This window comes from Diospyros lotus, chromosome 9, assembly GCF_014633365.1.
Source record: "Diospyros lotus cultivar Yz01 chromosome 9, ASM1463336v1, whole genome shotgun sequence".
Classification (NCBI taxonomy): domain Eukaryota; kingdom Viridiplantae; phylum Streptophyta; class Magnoliopsida; order Ericales; family Ebenaceae; genus Diospyros; species Diospyros lotus.
In genome coordinates, this window is record NC_068346.1 from 37,630,720 (window position 1) to 37,656,778 (window position 26,059).

The 26,059-nt window shown below is 39.6% G+C and overlaps 2 protein-coding genes across 3 annotated transcripts; one reads left to right on the forward strand and one right to left on the reverse strand.

Moving 5' to 3' along the window:
- The first annotated feature begins 92 nt into the window (after positions 1-92).
- On the forward strand, positions 93-1,187 carry LOC127810051 (costars family protein). The gene is made up of 2 exons (XM_052349271.1): positions 93-260; positions 799-1,187. The coding sequence occupies exons 1-2, from the start codon at positions 180-182 to the stop codon at positions 994-996; spliced, it is 279 nt and encodes a 92-aa protein (XP_052205231.1). The 5' UTR covers positions 93-179; the 3' UTR covers positions 997-1,187.
- A 125-nt stretch (positions 1,188-1,312) lies between these two features.
- Positions 1,313-16,643, reverse strand: LOC127810049 (KH domain-containing protein HEN4). Of its 2 annotated transcripts, none has more exons than XM_052349268.1 (7): positions 15,933-16,641; positions 13,072-13,515; positions 12,667-12,939; positions 3,269-3,565; positions 3,100-3,182; positions 1,845-1,956; positions 1,313-1,756 (listed from the first exon to the last, which is right to left on the reverse strand). In XM_052349268.1, the coding sequence occupies exons 1-7, from the start codon at positions 16,563-16,565 to the stop codon at positions 1,619-1,621; spliced, it is 1,980 nt and encodes a 659-aa protein (XP_052205228.1). In that variant the 5' UTR covers positions 16,566-16,641; the 3' UTR covers positions 1,313-1,618. The 2 variants fall into 2 exon arrangements, 1 of the variants encoding a protein (XP_052205228.1); XR_008025324.1 differs by having other exon boundaries at positions 1,608-1,756; positions 1,845-1,981; positions 15,933-16,643.
- Positions 16,644-26,059: the final 9,416 nt, after the last annotated feature.

The window sequence follows — 26,059 nt, forward strand, 5'->3', positions numbered from 1 at the left end:
TCAATATTCTCAATGAATTAATTTAATTCCAAACGCGGCCCAATGATGAGTGGGTGGGTGGGACCCGCGCTTTATCTTTTTTTCCCGGGGAAAGAGAGAGAGGCCATCGGTATCAAAACCAAAGAACACAGGATATCGGCGCGCAGAGAGAGAGAGAGAGAGAGAGAAGGCGATCGACCATGAACGTAGAAGAAGAAGTCCAGCGACTCGAAGAAGAAATCAAACGACTTGGCAAGCTCCAAGATGATGGCTCTTTCAAGGTACCCTCCCACCCACCTTCACCATATCAACATCCTTTCGATATTATGCATCTACGGGCACGTCTTTATTTTGCTTGCTTCAATATATGTACATCCGACGACGCTTAGATCCAACGACGCTTAGATCGGGGCTACGATTGGTGTTCAACTCACTGCATATCACAGAAATTTCATTCTCTGCTCTTAGATCCAATATATTTATATATATATGCACTGGAGTTTGAAAATTCTCCTCCTTTAGTTCCCCGCAATTATTATGCTCCAAATGGAAACTGTCGGCTGTCGGACGTCGGATCCAAGTCGTATTTATTTATAAATTGAAGCCCCCAACATTCTTGGAATTGGGGCTGCAGAGCCAGAGCCTGAGAGCCAGAGCCTGAGAGCCAGGCCAATGGCTGGAGGCTGGACGTTTTTAATGGTGAAGCCATTTCATTTTTATTTTTGCTAGCTTTTCCCAATGTCCTGTCCTACGCATATACGGTCGATCACGCAATTGCGCATATGCTCTTTCTCTACTACTGTTATGGTTGCATTGCAGGTCACATTCGGGGTGTTATTTAACGACGACAGGTGTGCTAATATATTTGAAGCATTGGTGGGAACTCTGAGGGCAGCAAAGAAACGTAAGGTTGTGTCCTACGATGGGGAGCTGCTGCTGCAGGGCGTTCATGATAACGTCGAAATTACCCTCAAGCCCACCACCGCCACCGCCACTGCCACCGCCACCGCCACCTGACCTGACCTTTATCGTTTGCCTCATTAAATTCACGCTTTCTTCTGTGGTTACACTCGCATGTAAGGATTTTATTTATAAAAGCAAGTACCATTCCTCCATTCTGGCCGGCGAGCAAGCTGCATTGTCTTGTTATGGCTTTCTTAAGGAACTGATTATTATTATTATTTTCCAACGGATTTCAAGCTTTTCTTCCCCCAATATTACTGTTATTTTTTGCCATGTCGTAGCTCCTAATATGCTTTGTATCGGAATCCCAATCCCATGCGTGCTCCTCTGCCTGCCTAGTGTTGTTTGTACCTTGAAGAGCATGCCACGCATGCATGTCGTGTCATCAGCTAAAACTAAAACTGGCCAAAACAGCCAGAACAACCAAAACGCTCCCAGGCCAGGTTGCCTAAAACAGAGAACCTACCATACCATCATCATCATATATGGATTTTCCAGTTTTCGCCACCTGTTCAAATCAAATAACATTAGTAATGCCCTGTCATTACAAAATCTTTGGTGGTTGATCAGGCTCGGTGCTGTACGGAGGATGGATTATAAACAAAAACCTAAGCAGAAAGCAGGACCATGGTTCTAGACGTTTTCTTCAAAAGTTACAAACTCAGATTTATCTTTGTCATGATGGTGCAGTAAGAATGAATGCTTGAAGCAGGCTCTGAGCTGCTTGCGTTTCGTCAGGGTTCCCAGATATAACTACAACCCTGTCTCTGGTTCCGCGATGTGGTTCATGGATTAGCACCTTTGCCCCCGAAATCTGGTTTACATTAGAGTTCATTTTTTTTAGATCAGATAAATAACTTGGTAATTACATATCAGCAGCATCAATTGGAAAAGCTACACACCTCTCTAATACGAGCCAGATTACTACCATTCTCCCCATAAACTGAGTCGATAACATTTTCAGGAACTACAATTTCCAGCGTTGTATTCATTACAATAGCTGATCTGCTTCCACTGCCACAGAAGAAAGAATAACCACCTGAGAAATTGAAGTTAATAGGAACCTTACTACCCAGGGCATGGGTCCACGGGATGATTGATCCAGGGAAAGCAACAACTTGAATGCTTGATGCTTTACTACAGCGTGGAAGCACGCGTGGTCAAGATTCATGCTGCGACTTGAATCCATGAAGAGGTGTCGTATTCATGGTATTTAAAGAAATGCAAGGCCATACATACAGGTCTTGAATGAAAGTGATTCATAGATGCCTTACAAGTCATTGATGAAAAGTGTGGCAAATTCAATATGCAGCCAAAGGGAAATATCATGACTTGGCCTATGGATTTTGATCACAAGATTATTATTTTTTTTTTTATAGATAAAAATGATCAAAAGGGGGGTAAACCCTATACAAATGGTCAAGCACACAGGCTGAATGACATTACCTAGGTAAATTACAACTAGACCTCCCATAATTGGGAAGGGCGCCACATTTTTAAAACTTGTAAATGCTGGTTTAATCTCTGTAGCATACACATAATATCTCCATGAAGTTAACTTATTCAAATAGGAGAAAAGTGTCCTAATAACAAAACAAAGGTAAAAGAAGTCAAAATGAAACAAACAAACAAACAAACATAGCATGGAAAGTAAAATGCCTGTGAAACAAGGAGGAAAATAGCAACAGCAGCAATTCTCATGCCAAATTCATAACTTCCTGTGATGAAAGGGCAGATGAAATTGAAGCTAACTGCAACTAATCTATCATGCCAAATTCATTAACTTGTGAAAAACATGGCAAATTCCGAGCTCTAAGTCAACTTATTTATTTATTTTTTGCTAGTGTCGTAAGTCAATTTATTTAATAAAATACTTATCATTTAGAAGGAAAGCACATGCAAAGGGGTGTTATATGGGACATGCCAGTGCCATGTAGTCATCTTCATATAAAGCCTAGTGAGTGTTGCCCCAAGCATAGTCCGTATTTAGAAGCCTACTCAGTTCATCCCCTTATGTTTAGAACTAAAAATGATTCAAAACAGTTAATATCCTCATGTTTGTAGGATAATAAATCATTCTTGTAGGGCAATTATAACAAAGCTCTGTTCCAATTTTCATTGTTCATGTCATATGTTATCTAGAAGCTGGGTACAAACCTGCCAAGTTCTAGGCCACCTTTAATAGAAGTCAGTCCTCGGCCAACATCTGCTGTGCTCCTTATACTCACTCCACCTACTGCCTGTTGTTAAATTCAAAGGGAGAGAATAAGATAGATCTCAAGAACAAGAGCAGTGAGAATGAAGAGATAAAAAAATGCACTGTTACCTGTGATGACCGTAACTTTGGTGAAGCCGCATGATCATATTTGTAAGACAGTCCAAGATGATCCATACTCTTTGTTAAATTAGTGTGACTAGTGAGACTGTGGGAGGCCCCAACAGAGGTATGTAGTCCAAGAGAAGAAGGATCTCTTGCTCTTTCATAGGCACTTGTATCAATTTTCATAGAGGAACTGCTTCTAGTTCCAGCACCATTTAACATCCGACTGGGAAAAACATTATCTCGCAGCCTACCAGACACTTTAAATAGAGCATCTTGCACTTTAACAAACTCGCCTGTAATCTGTAAAAAAAGACCAGTCTCTTAGCTTATATATTAGTACCAGCTAATGGCATCTATTTAAAACAATAACTTGCACACGCACACACACAGGCATTCCAACAACCACACAATATTAATGTTCAAGAATGTGTCAAAAATCTCAGTGAAGCATTTATTTTCATAAAAAAAGAAAAGAGAAAACATAAGAAACTAATTATGACTACTCCCAAATGGGAGAGCTAAAATTCCAGCAAAAAATTAAAAAGAATGTAATTCAGATTTGGCAAGTCTGATTTTTTGTAATGGGTAAAAGAAGATAATAAGACTGAAATGTGAAAAGGGGATATACAACGTGAAGCAAGTTGTTTGTCATTGTTAGACTCATATAGTGCAAGATTGCTCCTTTGCAACTATAATTTCACGGGTTGGAGCCCTCCCCCTCTAAGGCTGAAGCCACTGGGTGCATAGAATCAAAGGGCAAGTTTAACATTGTTAGCTACAAGATGCCATCATATTGTGGGGTGAGGCCTATATAGCATTGTTGCGGAGGTGCTAGACAATTCAGTATGGAAAACCCACCAACTACCCCAAGTTCCTAGTATCCCATGATGGACAGCCAAAAATCCAACACCAGAGAATCAATCCAAATTCTAGTGATGCAGGAATTTAGGGATTCAGCACATGATCAGAAACAAGGCAGATTAAATATGGTAATGGAAACTGATGATCAAAACTCTTGAATTTTTAAGGAATTGGAATTATAAAGCAAGTATTAAAGGTATAATTAAATGAGAAGAATGTTAAGTGACCATTTGGATGCTGCACTGTACCATAACAATGGTACCTGTTTTTTGTTTGGCCAATGGAATTAGTTAATGGAGGGATTTAAATGGTAGAAAGGAATGAAGCACTTAATTTGGCATTTATATGGGGTGAATATTAAGTAAAAGAAGAATTTTTAGATTAGAGAACAAGAAGTAGCCCTTTATACATTCTGCTTGCTATTGGCTTCTCCTGCTAATACCAAGAAAAAGAAGAAGAAAAGCGTGAAGCAGGACGATGGCATCAGCATCTAGGGTCTCAAGCAATCACAGAGAGTCATATTTTTGTAACCTACTAGTGTGAAACTTTAAGCTAGGGCAGAACCAAACAAGACAATTGAGAGAAAACAGAAATGTATCGTGTATCTTCAACCAACAGAATGAATACAACCTCACCTAACAAATAAACAGTTGAGCTATTTATATGAATAGCTCAACATACACGGAAGGCAAGCAATATATAAAACAAAGTAAAGACAGCAACATACAACTATATAACTAACAATTGAAACAACTTAAACTGCCTCAATTATCTAATACTTCCACACTCCCCTTCAATTTAGGCTCCAAATCCTTTAGCACTCTTGCACTGGTCTTTACTTCTAAGCAACCTGGTATTGCTGTGAGGCCTAACTTCTTGCACAGTAGTTCAAATTGATCTCTAGTCAGCCCCTTTGTAAACACATCAACAACTTGGTCAGCAGTAGGAATATACCGGATTTCCACCTCACTGTTTTCTACTTTTTCAAGCACAAAATGCACATCAACACTAATATGCTTAGTGCTTGAATGATACACGGGATTCTCTGTCATGCTTTTGGCAGCCAGATTGTCACACCACACAACGAGAGTATTTACACAAGGATAACCCAACTCCAATAGTAACTGTTTAAGCCACAAAAGCTCAATTACTCCCAAGGCAACTGCACGGTACTTTGCCTCCCCAACAGACCTAGCCACAACTGATTGCTTCTTAGATCCCCACACAACCAAGTTTGGACCAATGTAGACACAATAACCACTTGTAGATCTACGAGTAACCCGGCAACTAACATGATCTGCATCAATATAGACCACTAAAGAAAGATCTTTTGACGAGGGAGTAAACACTGACCCCAAACCAATTGTGCCCTTAATATATCTCAGCAACCTCTTACACGCCAACCAATATTGCAATTTAGGTGCCACCATAAACTGACTCAATTTATTCACTGTGTAGCCAATATCAAGGTGAGTGTAGGTGAGGTATTGTAAAGAACCAATCGGTGTACGATAGAAACTAGGCTGAGAAAACAATTCTCCATCATCATTCAAAGAAGTTCTAGCAGCCATAGGAGAACCATAGGGCTCGCAGTCTTGCATTGAGGCTTTACACAACAAATCACGAATGTATTTGGACTGATTAAGATAAAGACTAGTGTGATCTCTATATGCTTCAAATCCCAAAAAATAATTCACTGCTCCTAGAGTCTTTAGAGCAAAGGCACGACCAAGATCTGCTATAGAAGCATGCAAAGTAGCAGAACTGGAGCCAGTAAGCAGAATGTCATCAACATAGACTAATACAAACACCACATACTCAGCAGTCCGTTTGATGAATAATGAGGGATCAGACACTAATCGAACAAATCCCCAACATTGAAGTGTTGTCTTCAGCTTGGTATACCAGGCTCGAGGAGCCTGCTTTAGGCCATAAAGGGATTTCCTAAGCTGATAAACATGCTGAGGAAATTTAGAACTCACAAACCCCTCCGACTGTATCGTATACACTGTCTCACTCAGATCACCATTGAGAAATGCATTATTCACGTCTACTTGTTGTATTTCCCAACCAAACTGAACAACCAATGAAAACAAAACACGAATAGTGGGAGCCTTAACCACATGGCTGAATGTATCAGCATAATCAACGCCTAGATTTTGAAGAAACCCCTTTGCCACTAACCGAGCCTTATACTTAAGAACAGACCCATCGGAATTATACTTAATCCGAAAAATTCACTTATTTCCAATCAGATTCATGTCACTTGAAAAAGGAACCAACTCCTAGGTATGATTCCTCTCCAAGGCCTGATACTCATCCTCCATAGCCTTAACCCATCGTGAATCTAAAAGAGTTTCACTCACTGAACTAGGTTCCAGAGAACTCACTAAGGCGTGTGGAGGAGACAGGGCAAGAGACTTGGCTCGAAGCCTGGCGAGCATAGGATGAACAGAGGGTGCTGAGATAGGTTTAACAGATTTGGGTTTGGAAGCAACAGGCTGAGCAATAGGCACAAGCACACTAGAGGCAAGAGATGTGTCTGATACAGATGTGCTAGAAGATGGCACAGAGGAAGAATCAGGGAGTCCTTAGGACATGGATTGAGCTGCTCTGGGACATAACAAAGAAGATGACAAAGAAGAGATAATAGGATGAAGAAAGGCAGTGGAATGACCTCGTGACCTTGACTGTGAGGATGGTGAAGAGGAAGCAGAAAACAATTGAAGAAAGGGGAATTCCGAAGGATTAAACTCAACATTACGAGAAACATAAATTCTGCCTGAAGGATGAAGACACCTATACCCAGCTTGGTTTTGACTGTAGCGAATAAAAACACACTTGGCAGAATGGAAATCAAATTTGTGTTTATTATATGGCCGTAAAAGAGGAAAATAGGCGCAACCAAATGGTTGCAACATGCTATAGTTAGGTGTGCGATTATATAACTTCTCAAAGGGGATTTGAAACTTTATGGAAGAAGAGGGAAGCAAATTTATGAGATATACAACTGTTTGAAAAGACTCAACCCAGAACTTTAATGGTAGACTAGCATGAGACAACATGGTAAGACCCATTTCGGCAATATGTCGATGCTTCCTTTCCACCACACCATTTTGTTGATGGGTGTGAGGACAAGTAAATCTAGATTGAATTCCATGAGACTGAAGATAAGGAATAAAGGACTTAAACTCCCCCCATTATCGGTTTGTAATGCACAAAGTTTGGTTTTATACTAAATTTCCGCAAGTTTATGAAATATGATGAATGTTGACAGAGCATCAGATTTGAGTCTAAGAGGATAAAACAATTATATCGGGTATAGGCATCAACAAATATAACATGGTATCGAAAACCCTCTGTGGACAATACAGGGGCAGGACCCCAAAAATCTAAATATACTAATTCAAGGGGGGCATTAGCTGTGATATCATGCCTGGAAAACGGAAGCTGACTTAGTTTTCCAACTTTACAAGCATCACAAAAAGTAAGTCATTAATGGAACATGGTAATCCAATTTTATTCAGTACCAAACGTAACGCATGTAAAGAGGGATGACCTAATCAATCATGCCATTACTTACACACAATTGTTATGGGTTTAATCTGAGCCTCAGTTACAAACTTAGACATCTCATAACTAAATGAGCACTGTCTATCACTTTGTTTACTAGTACATTTATTATCACTCGTATAAGAAGAAAGGTAGGACACTGAAGGAACTGAAACGCATGCTAGAGGATGGGCAAACTTGCTGTCAACAACAGACTTAGAAGCTGGTTTCAGCCAATATAGCCCATCCTTAAGGTGTCCCTGGAGCAGCACTTGTCTAGTAGTTTTGTCCTTTATAAAACAAACATTAGAGTGAAATTCATTTATCACATTATGTTCACGAGTAAGCTGAGACACACTAAAAAGATTTTTCCTCATACTTGGAACATGAAGCATGTCTGGAACACACAAAACAAAGTTTGAGTAAGGAAAAGTTTGTAAAGAACCTGTGCTAACATGTGTTATAGGTAATTGCTTACCATTACCTATAGTAACTTTATCCCCACCATAATATGGAGTGTGGACTGATAGATTGTTCAAATTCGAGGTAATATGATTCGTAGCACCAGAATCCACGAACCAAGACTGGTCTGGAACTGATGATGGAGAAGTAAATTGGTCGGAAGGATGCAAAAGAGGTTTAGAAGGAAGGTTACCATAGTGAGAACCCTGGACTGAACCATAGTCAGGCATGAATGCTCCAATTGAGGACCAAAACCACGAGCATCCACTTGCGGAATACTTCCATTACCTCCTGGTGATCTGCCATTATTGTAACCAGTTACATTTTGAAAATTCTTATCAAATTGGTAGTAGCACCGATCTGCAAAGTGACCTGTCTTGCCACATAATTGACAGTAGATACGTCTGTTAGAGTTTCTGCCACGACCTCTACCACCTCTAAAACCATTACCACCTCCTCGGTTAACAAATTCTCATCTATTGTTATTACTAGATCCTCCACTGCTCTGAGCAGTATAATATGATGCCACATTTGCATTTAAACCATTTAGAATGGCCAGTAGTAATTCATTATCATTCACAGGTTCTCCTATGGCTGCAAGAGCATGACCTATGGTTTTGATCTTCAAAACATAGTCATTAATGGACATATTATCCTTCTTAACAGACCTTAATTGTTGTTTAAGTTGGAAGGACTTTGTTAGTGTCTGCCTAGCATATAAATTCTCTAATAAAATCCATACCTCGGTCGATGATTCTAAATGTATCACCTAAGCAAGCACTTCTTCACTAATTGTGGAGAACAACCAGCTGAGAGCAGTCACATTCTTCGGAGGTGTCGTTTTGTTTAGAAACGAAACAAGATCGAAGGTGCGAACAGTGGTGAGAATTTGAGCCTTCCAGAAAATGTAATTCCTAGCGTCTAATTTTAGAGAAATGTATCGTGTATCTTCAACCAACAGAATGAATACAACCTCACCTAACAAATAAACAATTGAGCTATTTATATGAATAGCTCAACATACACGAAAGGCAAGCAATATATAAAACAAAGTAAAGACAGCAACATACAGCCATATAACTAACAATTGAAACAACTTAAATTGCCTCAATTATCTAATACTTCCACAACTAGCACAGGAAAAATAAAGGTTTAGATTGTTAGTGCATCACAATTAAATTCTTTATATTATGACTAATCTACATCAATTGTATTTTAATTGGTAAAAAGAAAGCTCATACAGATCCATTAAAAAATTTACAAGAAAAAACCCATGAAGTAATAAACAATGAGAAACTAGGATCATTAAATTTTAATGTTTGATATTAAGATTTTAGGTTTTATATAAATTTTTTAATTTAGATTTTATCTTGTTTCTATTTTATTAAAATAATTACAGCTGTGATAGTTATCTTTTAGTTGGTATTTCAGCCTATAAATAGGCTTATGATATAATCAGAGATTAAGTTTTTGATTGATATTGAATTCATATTGATGATTTTCCCTCCCTAATCTCTCTGTAATAGTTGAAGTTTTTATTAGGCATTGTTGTTCAAGAAGTAAAATGTTTCTTTGGAAATCGAAGAATACGGTTGATATATGTGAAGTTCTTGGGTAATCGTCGAAGAACAAATGAAGGACTTTTCGAAAGATCATGAAAACTACCGTGAGGGGGCATCATTTTAAGGTATTTTGGAAAGGTTTAAGGGGTTCTAGGGCTCAAGTGATGTAAGTGTAAAGAAGTTTTGGGCTAAGAAGTTATTTGTAAGAAGTTTAAAATATCTTGTAACTAATTGGTTAAGGAAACCAAATAAGCTAACTTATAGTTAGGAAACATAATCATGAGCAATGATGAGGAATCTTGAAAAACCTAATTAACATGTGGCGGCACATGTTTCAGTGGACACATGTCGCAAGGGGGTGAAATGGTACAAATCACTAGGGACACGTGACACGATCCTACGAAAGCAATGATTATCAACCTTATCCAAGTGACACATGGCAAGCGACACATGGCACACTCGGATTGGCCATAGATGCCTATAAATACTAAGTCCTTAGAAAGGACAATCTCACCATTAATCAAGAGCAAAAAGGAAGTGAGTTTGAGAGGAAAAGTTCTGCCCAAAAATAGAGTGGAGAAACGCTTTGCCGGAAAATTTGGACCGCCATCGTGAAAGGAGTGAAACAGTATCAAAACAACAAGGTAATTCTAATTTCTTTCCGTAGTTCGATAGATAATTGAATAAGGGTCGCGTGGGTTCAAATCAGAGTCCGGACAAGAGAGAACGGGCCGAAAAACCACAAGAGGTCAAAACGGGAGGGGCGGTGCGTGTAGCTCAAGCGCCACCTGACTATTGCGAGTGCAGCGAGTGGGGGTCCTTCCCCCAGCGCGTGAGGGGCCCCCCGGCCCCAAATTTGGTAGTCTTGGTCCTTAAAATTTATCCCTAGGACCCCATGTAAAAATATTTTAGGTTTGAGTTACGAAAGTATGTTATTTTTGTAGAAAATCATTCCCGAACCCTATGAACAGTACCTTAACGCTTCCAAACCAGCAAGGTGAGTGCTTCTTGCATCCTTATGTTACATATCGAACATTTTGTCTTCACACAGGTAAGGATGATTACTTGCATAAGCATGGCTTTTCTTTAAATCAAGCATTTTCTCCTTTTTTGCCATGCATCACTTGGTGTGTATGGCTATTTGAAGTCAGGATCTCATGTTAGACTGATGAAAAGTCATGGAAATGTGAGAACATGATTGATCAGCGGGGGTGATTGCAACACCTCGGTGTCACTACCACAGACGGGGTTTCATGTCATTTTGTATAACTCATTTACATGCATGCTATGTCTTCTTGTTGCACTCACTTAGATATAACTATCTGACTTGGGTGTCTCATACCCCTGGAACATTCAACGTTCCAGGTGGGTTAGTCGTGACAGGTGCCCCGGAGTCAAGCCAGATGAAAGGAAAGGAAGTGGTTCTCAGATAGCTGGCTTCTTTACGTTTTAATTGTAAAAGTGTTGTATTGTGGCTTTAGTGTGGGTTTTAATTGTTGTAAAAATGGAGTCTAAATGATTCCTAGATCCCCAATTTGTTTAAGGGGTTGTCAGGTTGTCTTCACATTAAAAGCATTTCGTGGGAGCCTTGGTTGTCTAGCTTATGGATTTTTAAAAAACTTTCAGGTTCGATCATTTGCTTCCGTTGGCAAAGGCTTCCATAAACGCCCTTTGATTATCATGTGGTTGCTGGCATCATCATGCATCTTTGTATATGTGTATGGAGAAAAGATAAGTGGGGCGTTACACTCTCTCTCTCAAGCTTCTTCTTTTTTCTTTTCTCCCCTAACTCTTTTTTTTTAAATTCTATCTTTTCCAAATTTTCTAGTTGTTCCGCATCAATAAATAAGATATTAGATAATATTACTTGTTAATATAATAAACTAAACAACAAAGGAAATAATGGTGGATATGAACTTGGAACCATTAAATTTCAAATAGAGGATCGTGGGCCAGGAGGCATCAAGTCTAGGAACAGAAATAAGGTACACAATTCTTACATCAAAAGTAAAGCTAGCCTCACCAGATGCCACATTCTTATCGCAATTGTGTTGTAATGAGTATTTACAAATTAAAAACCTCACTAGTAATAGGAACTTGACGGCATACAGGCTAGGTAGGGTGGCATGGAGAATTGTAGGACAACATGGATGATGATGTAATGTTGGTTAAAAGAAGACATTATAATAATCATCTGAATCTGCTTGATTAGGGGTTGTATTATTTATTATTTAAAGGCTTTTAGTGAAGCAAAGTTAAAAGTTTATGAAAATCTTAGCAAAAAAGAGTTTATGAAAACTAATACCAACAACTTGACATAAAAGATGGGAAAGCATATATGGAGACACTTTAAAATCCAAAGGATTTTAATTTTTTTTGCTAAGTCAAAGGATTTAAATTAAGTAGGGCAAAAACTGAGTATGTAGAATGTGAGTAAAAAAATAAGTTTGGATGAGATGTTATTATGAAACGGGGGTTCAAGCTATCCCCAAAAAGCTCAACTTCAATGTAATAAGAAACGAGTTCAAATATAATAAAGTTGGATTGGCACCAATTGAAGATAAGATGCAAGAGTCATGATTAAAATAGTTTGGGCATCTAAGAAGAAGATTAATAAAAGCTCTTGTGAGGCAAATGGATGAAATGGAGAAAATTTGTAGCAAAAGAGGAAGAGGAAGACCAAAGAAAACTTACTAGGAAACTCTTTGACATGGCATTGGATATAATGGCCTTGCAGAGAATATGGTCATGGATGTAGTCATGTGGAGGTTTATAGTTCGCATAACCAACTTTACCTAGTGGGATAAAGGATTGGGATTCTTGTTGCTGTATTTATTTTTTGCAAATGAGATAGGAACCTAACTGTTGTTATAAATTTGACATGAATATTTCCAAATAATAAAAAAAACTTCCAATGGGTACACAGCCATACAGATTATATAGATAAGAACCAAGACAACAAACCTGTACCACTTCATCATTTTCTGAAGCACATTTTGGATCTTGATCATGCTCAATTATCCGGATACCAGCACCAGTGGCCTTCCTCATCTCTGAAATAATTGTGCCTCCTTTTCCCAACAAACAACCAACCTGATTTGATGGAACAACAAGCCGAGCAGAGACAGGTGACACCCTGCTTCCTGCATCTAGGCCCTTTCCAATGCCAGCTTCTATAGATCTCTTGAAAACAAGAATTAATGCATTTTGTGCCGCAGAGAATTGTGATTCTCGGTTCTACAAGAACAGGTGAAATAAAAACGAATTATTAAGTCAAATGCTACAATAAGCAGATAAAATAATTTGGTGATTACTTTTTTGGTAGGTGCAAGAACAAGGTTTATAAACATTAACAGCAGTGTGGCAAACCTCCATTGCAGTAATAGTAATTAATCGTTCATCACACTCAGCAACAGAAGCTCCAATACTGATTGAAGCACCCGTTTCATTCTGAAAAGCCTTCACAATTGTTCCTCCCTTCCCAATCACACCTCCTACCCTATCATTGGAGCAAAGAAGCCTAAAGACCACCTCTTGCTGCTGCAGCCTTGAGTTCAGGGGAGGAATCCTCTCAGGCTCTAATGAGAAAGGGTGACCTCCAGAGGCATATGTTACAAAGCCAGCTGCAAAAGGTTGAAGCACTGTATTCCGCTCAGAAGGGACATTGACTTGGGGATTGGGTAAGGTATCCTGAGGAGGTATCTGAAGAGGCCCACTTCCGCTCATTTTTGTCCTATCAACTTGTGGGCAATCTTGAAGGCAGCGGGAGACAGTAACAAGTGCTTTCTTTGCAGATAAAATATTGCCCTCAATCTGCAATGATATTGACAAATTTTTAAAAGAGAACAAGGCTTGAAATTAATCTAAAAACATCATTCAGACATAGAACATTCACTTTATTTCCGTTCAACAGTTTTCCAAGACACTATGGGCCTTTTCAGTAACTTCATTTTCTCTTTTACAACTCCAATTTTCTATTGAATGATTGAATTTCCTACTAGGAAATAGAAAACTCAATTTTCTAATTTTTCAACTTTACATTATGAATTAGAAAGCATCCTTTTTTATGTTTTCTAAATTTTCTGAAAATGAATGCTATGACTACTTGAAATATAAAATGTTAGCACATGTTTGTTTGTAAAATTGGAATTGAAAACTAGAAAATGTTGTCTAAAACTGAATGGGGCCTATGATTTTCCCTTTCCATAATAGTTGCCAACAGCAATATTTAGCTAAATGTTTAATGGACATTTTATAAACACATAAAGCTTTTGCATCAAGTCATCATAAATGTTACAAGGCCAGAGATTCATTTTTTGGAGGAAAGGTATCATGTAACGATACTCATTATTAGTGTTAGTTAAGGGTGGTCAAATTCTGGTCCAGTCCATGACCAAGTGGTCCTAGAATTGGGATTAACCAGTTTTCGGTCTAGTCCAGTCTGGCAGAGGTCTAGGACCAAAAACTGGTTCAGAATATTATTAATTATTAGAAGTTAAATTTAGAATGTTGCATTATGTTGATTCTTGTTTGGATGTTTTTTTGCGATGAAAATTATGTTTGGATGTTATATATAAATATATATACATAATTTTTCAAAATTTTATACTAAAACAGAAAAAAGGAGGAGGTTGAACCAATTATGACCAAACCGAACTGGTCTTCAGTCTGACCGAACCGGGAAGTTCAGTCCCTGTCTGGCCTAGGGCCAAGACTGTTTAGGATCAAGAAGAGTTGGACCAAAGACCAGCGCAGTTAGGGTTGAGACTGTCCAAACCAAATGAACAACCTTATGTCATGACCCTAGGAGCACCCTAGGTAACCCTAGGAATGTGACACCTTAGTGAGTAGCACTTTCCAGCTATCTACAGTTTCAAGCATCCTGCCACCAATACAGAGCTTTTGGCTCTTCTAAGCTTTCTAAAATACTTTCAAATATAAGTTCTTTTAAGTTTTAATAATGTTCAAACATGTAACTTTGGGATCTTTGAAAAATTAGATATTGTTCAAACAAACATCAATGGGATCTTAGAAATAATTATATTCTCGCTTTCACTTAATGAAACACATTGAGAAGCCACTTATATTGGCAGTAATAACAATACTAAAAAAAAGGTAATATGTTATAAAGCAAATATAGAATGAACATAAATAAGCATCAATAACGCCCAATTATAAGTGGAAAGAAAGCAGCACACAAGGATTCCAAAGAGAAGAAACATAGAGATTTGATATCAGTCACGTCACTAAGCCACAAATACTAGACTAGCAGGAGAATGAGGGGGGTAGCCATCAGAGCAACCACCTGGAAGGTTAACCACTTTCTATCACGTACTATGGGCTCATCAGTGGGTGACTTCACTCACCATAACCCCATGGCACGTTAGGGCTCTCGCTGACCTCCTATAAATTTTCTCTCACTTGCCTTCTTGTGATCTGTGTCACGACTACAAAAAGAAGAGAGAAGAGAGAGGAAGTTGAGAAGGCAACCTAGGGTGATTGCGTAAACAATAGCAACGGCTTGATAGTGATCTCCTTTCACTCCCATTTGTTTTCCTCTTTGTTTTTTGGCTGGTAAGTGCCTCTTGGTATGCCACTTTTGATTTTTAGGGTCAATTCATCTTTACCATTTTTACATCTAGGCAAGCACCTTCAACACTCGTCAACTCATCTAAGGCCCTCACCTAGGCGTCACCTAATCAAAGTCGTCTTGCCTAGAGGTAGATGAAGTGCTTTCATGGAACCTTGAAGAGCCTGACTACCTAGTGAGCAAGGGACTGGCCTTTGACTGCAATGAAAGGACCTACTACCTTTGTATGTGGTGGAAGTATCAACTAAATGTTCAAATCCATGCACTTCAGAGTGCCAGTCCACGGATACTGCCTGCTCATTAGCATTTTGAATGGGAAATCAGCAGTCAATTCAACTAACTGTTTTTGATTAAATCCTCTATTGCAATCAACTCACAAACTAAAACTCAACTATGCTCCAAGGGAAATTCCTCAACAAGTTCATTAACTTGATAGGTGCGTAATACTTGGACAACGGAACTGTGAGCTATGGTGGACTAGAAGGCTGAGGTCTGAGTTTCACCCGAATAACCTTTGCCTCAACCATTAGTGGAAATAAACTTGCCTTGCTAAGAGGAAAACAAGAAGAACTCGAAATGCTTACTAAACAAGCATTGGAATTACTAATGGATTCAAAATGCACGCAAAAATAACTGTTACCTCTACTATTTTGTCATTTGATAACGCACAAGCCGGTAATTTGTCTGAGCTCAAAACCCTAATTTTACACCCAGTGTCCTGCCTAATCTTCTCAATTACCTTCCCTCCTTTACCAATCACTGCACCGACCTGACTGCTCTCGGCCAGCAATCTACACGATACGAGTCCTCCCGGAGCGACCGCAACGCCTTCAGTCTCCGCTGCAACGTCTAGAATCCTCTCGAAAACCCTAATCAGTGCCTCCTGGGCCGGGGACACGACCTCAGTCACCGAATCCGCTTCCTCTTCATTCGAGGGCTTCAATGCGAGTTTCTTGTTCAGGGAATTCGAAGCAATGAGGGTGATGACTCGAACGTCTATGCCTGGAGGCGACTCCCCCACCCGAATCTTAGCGGCGGTGTCCTGCTGCAGCTGCTTGATGACTGCGCCCGACTTCCCGATAACGCCACCTATCCGTGAAACGTGGCACAGTAGGCGGAAGAGTACTTGGCCAGCGGAAACGGTAAGAGGCGGCGGAGGAGGCTTGGAACGCTTGGAAGACCCGGCGTTGAGGAGGGTGGTGGAGGTGTAGAGAGTGTTGGGGTCGAGTATTCGCTTCGCCGGAGGAGAAACGAAGGAACCGTCCATGTCCATCTCCTCGCTAGTTCTGTCTGTCTCCGTCCATAATTCTCCGCCTCTCTCTCTCTCTCTCTTATATACTGTATGCAATTTGGGGGCGGTGGGGCCAAGCCATTCACAGTGCCACCGGGTGTGCTTTCAATGCATTATTATATCATTATATTTTAACTCAATTACATGTTATGTTATTATTGTTGATTTAATGGTATAAAAATATGGTTTTGTTTGACTTTTGTTTTATTTTGTTTGACTTTTGGTGAAGTCCAGACTACAGTACACACACCATGGAATTGATAGTTTTATCATCTTAGTAAAGGAAAAAAAAAATTATGTCCCTTCATTGCCCATTTATTATTTGTAATTATAATTTATAACTGGATTCATAGCCAACTGTTGTGGAATTAATGTTGTGATACAAATTATTTTTACACCAAGAGCTTTCTTGAATATAATATTAACTAATCTAAAAATAAAATTTATTTTTTACAATGGAGAAAATGATGTTCAAATCATTTAAAAATGATTTTTTATGTTATTTAATGGGGAAATGGTTTTATATTTCTAAAAATATGTTTGTGTAGTTCAGATCAAGTATTGACTTAATTATTAAAGAAATTGACTTAAAAAAATTCATAATTTATTTAACTTAAAGAATAAATTATTTATTGTTGTACGTTCAAAAAGTCATTTTTGTTTGTTTGTTTTTCCTTGAATTCATTGGAAATGAAGAATGATATCACTTTATCTTCATAGCAAGGTGACAAATCAAAATGTGCAAACGAAGAATGATATTTCTTTGTCTTCATAGCAAGGCGACAAATCATAATACTTTCTTTCAATTATGGTCGATTCGGTAACATAAAGAATCTATTAGAACAAAAAATTGAGAGAAGTTTTAAGCTTAGATTCTCTTTCTTTCTCTCTCTTTCTGTCTTTCTATGTCTAATAATGAGAAATTCAACTACAATGCGACAAAGTTTAATCTTGAGCTAATCCATTCTTGATCATCTAACGATACTTCAAGTTCGTAACATCTTTGACCGTTAATCTTTACATTATTGTCAATATTCTTCGCACCATCTATTCCTTTAAAAACCAATCCCGCGTAATATTTCAATCTCCATATTTACATTTCAATTACGCATTGAGACTTTCTTGGAATGTACTTGTTGTAAAGGATTATTGTAGATATTTAATGACAAGTCTTAATACTATATGATGGTGATGGTGATGGTGATTGCAATCTTTGTGGTGGTTGTTGAGACAGAATGGAGATTTATTATAAAGTTTTGAAAAATTCTTTATCTAATTTTTAATTTTTTTCTTTAATTAGCCGTTCATCTGATAAAATGAGAAATTTCTCATCATGCAAATCTATTAATTCATTATTGAAAGGCAATGGAGAGAGAAAAAGTGAGTGTAGTGTGAAAGGCATCAACGAGAGTGTCTTAAGTTGTAAAAGTATTATTTAGTCCTAATAAAAGTTGTTTTAGTTCAATATTATTTTTGATCTATTGAGCTAAATTCAACAATTTAAGAGTCTTTCTACAGGGCTCAAGAGGTTTACCGAGGACCTTACAGAAAAGGGGTAAAAAGACAAAATTGTCTCCTCAAACTTTGCAAATTTGCAAAGCATCGCCCCTGCTCTCCGCTTGCTCCCCTCCCATGGCCGCGCCTTCATTACTTTCGTCTCTTTGCGTTGCCTCGCTGCCATGCCGCCGTCGCCACCTCTCATCGCCTCGTGTCGTTGCATCTTCTAGCGAGATGACGCGAGGTGAGGAGAGGCGGCGATGGAGGCGAGGCGACTGCAGCGAGGCGACGTCGGCATAGCAGCGAGGCGACACGAAGATGGCAACGAGGCGATGCAGAGAGATGAAGGTAGCGGAGGCGCGGCCATGAGAAGGGATTGAGTAGCGAGCAGGGGCAGGGGAGGGGCTTTGCAAATTTGCAAAGTTTGAGGGGACAATTTTGTCTTTTTACCCCCTTTCTGTAAGACTCTCAATAAATCTCTCAGGCTTTCTAGCATTTTCCACAATTTAATATCATAGTAGAGTTGGTCAGGGACTGAGGTGTTATAGGAAAAGCCATGTGAGCTCAGTATGGAGAGTCTATAGAGGAGACTTCGTTTGTCCATAGTCCGAGACCGTGAAGTTTGTGTGTTTGGAATCAGGCTTACTTTGTACGTGAAAATCAACCAAGTCATGATGGCAAATCTGCTCAATGCCCCTGGCCACATGGAGAAACTCGATGAGTACAATTTTTGAGATTAATGAATATATATTAAATCCTACCTAAAAGGTCAAGACTTATGGGATATTGTTTATGGCTAAGACACCTCGCCACCAACAAAGGATGCACAAGCAATTAAAAAGTGGAAAATAAAGGTGGGGAAAGCTCTATATGAGATCCAAACTGTGATAGATAAGAGTCTGCTTTCACGCATTGAAGATGAGGAGACACCCAAAGAAGTATGGGACACACTCGTTGTACTCTTTTCAAAGAAAATACAGCCCACCTCCAACTTCTTTAAAGAGGGCTTATGAACGCATCACAAGGCACACAATCTATTAGTGAATATTTTCAAAAAATTAAGAATTTATGTCGTGAAATAAGAGCAGTTAGATCCTTAAACCAAAATTGGTGAAGGTAGGCTAAGAAGAATTATTTGTAGTGGTTTAGAACCCAAGTATACTGGGTTTATCACAAGAATTTAAGGCTGGCCAATTCAACCTATTAGAGAATATTCTAGCAAGTTATGAAGCTCCTTTAAAACAAATGGTGGGAATTTCCCTCAAGAAGATAATGAAGAGATACTCTTTAGTAATAAAAGAGGAGCTAAAGAAACAGACATAACAATAATAAATCAGGCAACAACGAAGAAGGAAAGTGATAAGTGTCTTTTATACACTTATTTTGGTCTATAAACTTAGCATTTATACATTCAATGAGCATGATTTCTACTTGATTTGGTTCTATATATGGTTATGTAGATGTGGTGTAACACCCCACCCTATATAGGCGTGTCACTATAAGGAAATTCCCGGTTTTTTTTTTTTTTTTTCGAGTCCGTCACTCGCGGCGCCTGAGAGCATAATCTTCACATGAAGATGAAACACTTGTCACCAAAACTACAGCCGGCACCCGCGGTGATTTCAAGAACAATTTTCACATGCAGATATATATATCCCGAGAGTTCCAGTCTTACTCGTTTAGTTAACAATAACAAAATCATAACTAAACGAGACATTATAAATACAGCGGAATACTTAACCATCAAAATAACGTGGCCTACCACGTGTTACACACAAGATGTTTCCTACCAACATACATATAACATCGTTACAAAATGTTTACAACACCGAGGTACGATTGTTCATACATATAGCAAAATAAGTTCCTATACTACCAAATGATACAACGACTATCACATAAACACCATTGGCTCTCCGGCCTCGTCCTTGACCTCGCAGCTATCCCTAACTGGAACGTTGAATGTTCCAGGGGCATAACCCAGGTTAGATAATGAAACATCTAAGTGAAGGCATGAAACAGTTTATATAATGCATGAAAGACACATGAGCATGGCATACTAAACGACAACATGCATGACACGTCAAACTTGAGAAATTTTCCTGACATACTTAATCCCCGGGTGCCCTACCGTGTCACTTGGTTACCAGTCCCAGATGCCCTACTGTGTCACCCGATCACCAGTACTAGCCCCGGGTGCCCTACCGTGTCACCCGATCACCAGGACTAACCGTGTCCCATTCCCAAGAAGACCCCGTCCCGCCCCGTATGAACCCAACAATGCAATGAAACTTGACCCCAAATGATATGAAAATTCACACGCCATGCACCAACATTTTAAAGTAAATCAGTTAATATAATGCAGCGAATGTCGATACAGTGTTCATAAGTAAAAGCCTGGTAAAACAATCTAAGTCTAGGAGGGCGAAACCGCTCGCTAGAACTCACCACAAGCATTTAAAAACACTTCCAAGATAAGATAAAGCTAGAATCAAACCACTCACCTCAATTCGGAAAAGTCCGGATTTTGCCTCGAAAAATGTGCCACACCTTGAAAATCGCGTAATCCTTCTTCCAACGACCCAATTGACTCCTATTTCACCATTCAAGACCTTTGGAATCAATGTTTCTATTTTTCCACAATTTTCTCTATTTTTATTTATTTTTCAAGCATTTATACCTTCGAAAATTCATTAAAAATACCTAACATCAACTTTTACAAAATATTTTTCCATGATAATGCATAAAATAATTCTACCTAAATTTGAAATTAAAAACACACAAAAAGCCTACCTCACGCGCCCTCACGCGCCACCTCGAGGTCCTGCGAGTGGGAGCCACGCGCCGCCGCACAGTCTTCTTCTCCGGCTCCGGCGACCTCCAACGCTCCAAATTTCTACAGGGTCTTGTAGATCTCTTCAAGGAGACCCCAATGGACCCTTTACTCGTCAGAAAAAGTGGCCGGAGGTGGGTTTAAAACCCAGTTGTAGGTCGCGGCATCGGCAAGCCCAATTTTCTGGCCAACTCCAAAATCACCCACTTATCCTACACCAATCGACTCCAAATGCTCCAGAAATGACCCTCTCGACCTAAGGAATAAAAACCCCTTATCCCTCAAGCTCGATTCAAGCAAAAACACAAGAAATTTCGGTCGTTTTTGTTTTTGAAACCCTCGGCCGAGAACCCTCTTTTATACTCGATTTTTACCCGATTCACCACTCTATCTTGCTAGTCCTTATCCTTAAGCCCAGATCTAGCCTCTAAACCAATCGAGAAACACCAAATCCAGAGCTAGAACCCTCAAAAGATTCGGCCAAATCGAAAATCTTTTTGGCCATCATTTTCGATCAAATCCAACCATTTTTCGGCCAATGGAAGCTCCCATCAAGCTCATCATCGTCTGGAGGCTAGCCTAGAGCCTCCGGGCGACCTGCCCGATGCCCCAGAAGCGACCGCCGGCGGTCACAGGCGGCCGGTCGATTTCACACCAAGAAATTTTGTAAAAATTACATTTTAGCCCCCAGCCTTCTTTTAATTGAATTTCCTCCCTTTCTTAGATACCCCTAGACTTTCTAATACTTCCACAACGGCCCTCAAGTTCTGTATTTTCCATTTCCCTTTGGAATTTCTGAAAAACTTGCCATCTCGGCTTCTCTCGGGCAGTTTATAAAATCTGCACTTTTGCTCGGACGCTCCTAATTGTGTGCTTTTGACTTCAACTCTTCGGAATCTCTTGATTTTTATCAAATATCGCCCAATTGTGCCATTTCACCTTAATTGGCTCATCCTAACTTAGTCATTCGTCTTTTGTTTAAGTTTTGAATATTGCACTTAAGCCCGAAACTATTGTAAATTCCATTTTGATCCCATAATTTCAAAAATTCTCTTAATATTTAATACTGGGTATTACATGCTCCCCCTCTAAAAAGAAATTTCGTCCTCGAAATTACTAACTTACAACATTAAATAAATGCGAATAAGAAATCTTCATCTCTTCCTCGCGTTCCCAAGTTGCTTCTTCTTCATCATGGTTGCTCCATAGTACCTTTACTAATGGTATAACTTTGTTCCTTAAGACTTGATCCTTTTGATCTAGGATTCGAACTGGTTCCTTAGGGTACGTTAGATCATTTCGTATCTCAATGGTCTCATTTCGAAGTACCTGCGTAGGGTCTGGCTCATGTTTCCGTAGTTGAGACACATGAAACACGTTGTGAATGTTTGATAATGCCACAGGTAAAGCTATTCTGTAAGCCACTAATCCAATTTTCTCCAAAATCTCATAGGGTCCTATGTACCTTGGGCTTAATTTCCCTTTTCTTTTTCCTCGAATCACTGATTTAAATGGAGAGACTTTCAAGTACACCTTGTCACCGACCAAAAATTCTAGGTTTCGCCTTCGTTGGTCAGCGTACGATTTTTGACGACTTTGACTTGTCCTCATTTTCTCTTGTATTTTCTTAATCTTCTTAGTAGTAATCTGAACAATCTCAGGTCCAATTAATCCTACTTCTCCACTTTCTACCCAGCAGAGTGGTGTTCTGCACTTTCGCCCATATAATGCCTCGTAAGGAGCCATTCTAATGCTGTTGTGGTGCTCGTTGTTGTAGGAAAATTCTACCAGCGGCAAATGTTTCTCCCAACTTCCTGAGAAATCTAAAATGCATGCCCTCAACATGTCCTCGAGCGTTTGAATGGTTCGCTCGGACTGTCCGTCAGTCTGAGGGTGGTAAGCTGTGCTAAGCTTCAATTGTGTTCCCATACACTTGTAGAAACTTTCCCAAAATCTTGACATAAATCGCGAGTCTCGATCTGAGACTATACTTGCAGGGATTCCATGTAATCGTACTATTTCCTCAATGTACAACTGAGCCAGAGCATGAGTTGGTTGCCCTATCTTAATAGGCAAGAAATGTGCCGATTTGGTCAATCGATCCACTATTACCCAAATAGCATCGTTTCCTTTGGGACTTCGTGGTAGATTGGTCACAAAATCCATAGTGACGTGGTCCCATTTCCACTCGGGAATGTCCAATGGTTGTAGTTTTCCTCCCGGACGCTGATGCTCAATTTTGATACGTTGACAGGTATCGCATTGGCCATCAATAAATTTCTCTAAGGTCCTTATACATTTTTGTAGATCCTAGATGTACTGTGTACCTTGCCCGATGAGCTTCTCCTAAGATAACTTGTCTTAGACCTTGATCCCTTGGCACATATGTTCTTCCTTGAAATCGAAGTATACCATCATGGTAACTGAATTCAGGTGCCTTAACTTGATCGTTCTCGTCTATCCACTGACTTCTTATGTCTGATTGAAGAGCTGATCTGATTTGATTCACCACATCAGATTGAATTGTTAGATTTGCCAAATATCCTTTGATTGGTTTAGGCTTAACACCTACTGTCAGGTGGCTGAATTCCTCGATCATCATATTAGCCACAATCTCGAAGCTTCTTCGGCTAAGAGCGTCTGCAACTATGTTTGCCTTCCCTGGATGGTAGGAAATGGTACAATCATAATCTTTCAAGTATTCCATCCATCTTCTTTGTCTCATGTTCAATTCTTTTTGAGAGAATATGTACTTCAAACTCTTATGGTCCGTAAAAATCTCAAACTGTACTCCATAGAGATAATGCCTCCACAACTTCAAAGCATAAATTATGTCTGCTAATTCCAAGTCGTGAGTTGGGTAGTTCTGCTCATGCCTTTTTAGTTGCCGAGATCCGTAAGCGATTACTTTCTCATCTTGCATTAAAACGCATCCCAACCCTATCCCAGAAGCATCACTATACACCACAAACTTTCCTGATTCTGTTGGCATTGTTAGAATCGGTGCCGTAGTTAATCGCGCCTTAAGCTCTTGAAAACTTTGCTCACTTTTATCGTCCCATTCAAATTTAACTTCTTTCTGCGTCAATCGAGTAAGCGGAACAGATATCTTTGAAAATCCTTCTACAAATGTTTTATAGTATCCAGCTAAGCTAAGAAAACTTCGGATTTCCCCAATGGTCTTAGGTGCTTGCCACTTTTGAACCGCTTCTATCTTTGTTGGATCGACAGCTATACCTTCAGCAAAAATTATATGTCCAAGAAAAGCTACCTGAGTAAGCCAGAATTCACACTTCGAGAACTTGGCGTACAACTTATGGTCCTTTAAAGTCTGCAAGACTACCCTTAAATGTTCTTCATGGTCATTCTCACTTGCAGAGTATATCAAAATATCATCTATGAACACTATTACGAATTTGTCTAGGAAAGGTTTAAAAGTTCGATTCATCAAATCCATAAATGCAGCAGGTACATTGGTCAATCCAAACGGCATCACTAGATATTCGTAGTGACCATACCGTGATCGAAATGCAGTCTTGGGTACATCTTTCGGTTTGATCTTCATCTGATAATACCCTGACCGAAGGTCTATCTTAGAAAATACCCTAGCTCCTTGAAGTTGGTCAAACAATTCTTCAATCCTAGGCAACGGGTACTTATTCTTTATGGTTACCTTGTTTAATTGTCGGTAGTCAGTGCACATCCGCAAAGTACCATCTTTCTTCTTTACGAACAATATCGGTGCTCCCCAAGGCGACACACTTGGTCTAATGAATCCTTTGTCGGTCAAGTCTTGCAACTGCTCCTTCAACTCTCTCATCTCAGCTGGGGCCATCTTGTACGGAGGTATGGATATTGGCTGTGTACCTGGTACAAGGTCTATCGAGAATTCAATTTCTCTTTGGGGAGGTAATCCTGGTAATTCCTCGGGAAAAACCTCAGGATACTCTTTCGCGACCCTCACTGATTCCAACTCGAGACTTTTCTTTCCAGATTCGGGTTTGGCTATTTGCAATGCTTGAAAAGTCATGCCACGTTCTCTCCTAATCTTCCTACCCTGGCCTTGAAACATGATCCACTCTCCGTTCGACTTGGGTAAGCTCACAGTCTTACTCTTACAATCTATCTTAGCCTCATGTAGCGATAGAAAATCCATTCCTATAATTATGTCAAAATCCTGAATGTCTAACACCACTAAATCGATCTTGAAATTTTCCTCTCCCATATTGAAAATACACCCACGGCACCCCACCGCAGTTCTTAGGGTTGAACCCATCGGTGTAGCTATTACCATTTGGTAGCCCAATTCCCTAGGTTCTAACTTTAAACCTTCTACTGATGCATGCGAAACGAATGAATGCGTAGCACCCGGATCTATTAAAGCATGAACTGGAGTATTTGAGAAGAACAGTGTACCTTCAATAACTGCAGGATCGGCCTCAGCGTCCTCACAAGTTAGATTGTACACCCGACTCGGACGAACATTTTGCGCACTTCCACTCGGTGGTTCCATCTTTTGCCTTTTCGAGCAATCTCGTGAGATATGCCCTAGTTGACCACAGTTGTAACACACCACTTTTCCCTGATACCTAACCTGGGGCGTTGCATTGTTCTTTGGGCAGTTTCTTCCAATGTGGCCTTCTTCACCGCATCCGTAGCATTTTACAACACATCTTTTTCCAAAGTGTTTCCTCTTACATCGAGGGCACTTCCCGTCGTCCCTTGGTTGAGTCTTCGAACTGTCTGGTTTACCGCTCTTACTTCCTTCCTCTGTCTTGATTATCTTGGCTCGTGTCAAATTTCTCTCAATGGTCAAAGCTTGGTGCAATGCTTCTTTGTAAGTTTCAATGTCCCATCCACTTAAAACTTGTGGAGATGTTCTTGTAATCCTGAAACAAACTTTTGTGCCTTCTGACTCTCGTCAGTTTCGTACATGGGCATGTACTTAATCAGTTGAATGAACCGATTATCGTATTGGCTCACAGACATCTCGTCCGTCTGCTTGAGTCTCATAAACTCCCAGATTCTTTCTTCCTTCCAACTCTTAGAAAAGTACTTAGCGTTAAACTCTGCCTTGAATCCTGCGCAGGTATACATTGGTGCATCCTCATCTTCAGCCTCACGCTCCTGTTGTGACCTCATTATT

Excerpts from the sequence above, each read along its gene's own strand:
- LOC127810051 (XM_052349271.1), top strand. The coding sequence starts at position 180 with ATGAACGTAGAAGAAGAAGTCCAGCGACTCGAAGAAGAAATCAAACGA. Across the intron at positions 261-798 it reads AAGATGATGGCTCTTTCAAG|GTCACATTCGGGGTGTTATT; the intron begins GTACCCTCCCAC and ends GTTGCATTGCAG.
- LOC127810049 (XM_052349268.1), bottom strand. The coding sequence starts at position 16,565 with ATGGACATGGACGGTTCCTTCGTTTCTCCTCCGGCGAAGCGAATACTC. Across the intron at positions 13,516-15,932 it reads CAAATGACAAAATAGTAGAG|ATTGAGGGCAATATTTTATC; the intron begins GTAACAGTTATT and ends ATATCATTGCAG. Across the intron at positions 1,957-3,099 it reads GGTGGCCTAGAACTTGGCAG|TGGAAGCAGATCAGCTATTG; the intron begins GTTTGTACCCAG and ends CTTCTGTGGCAG.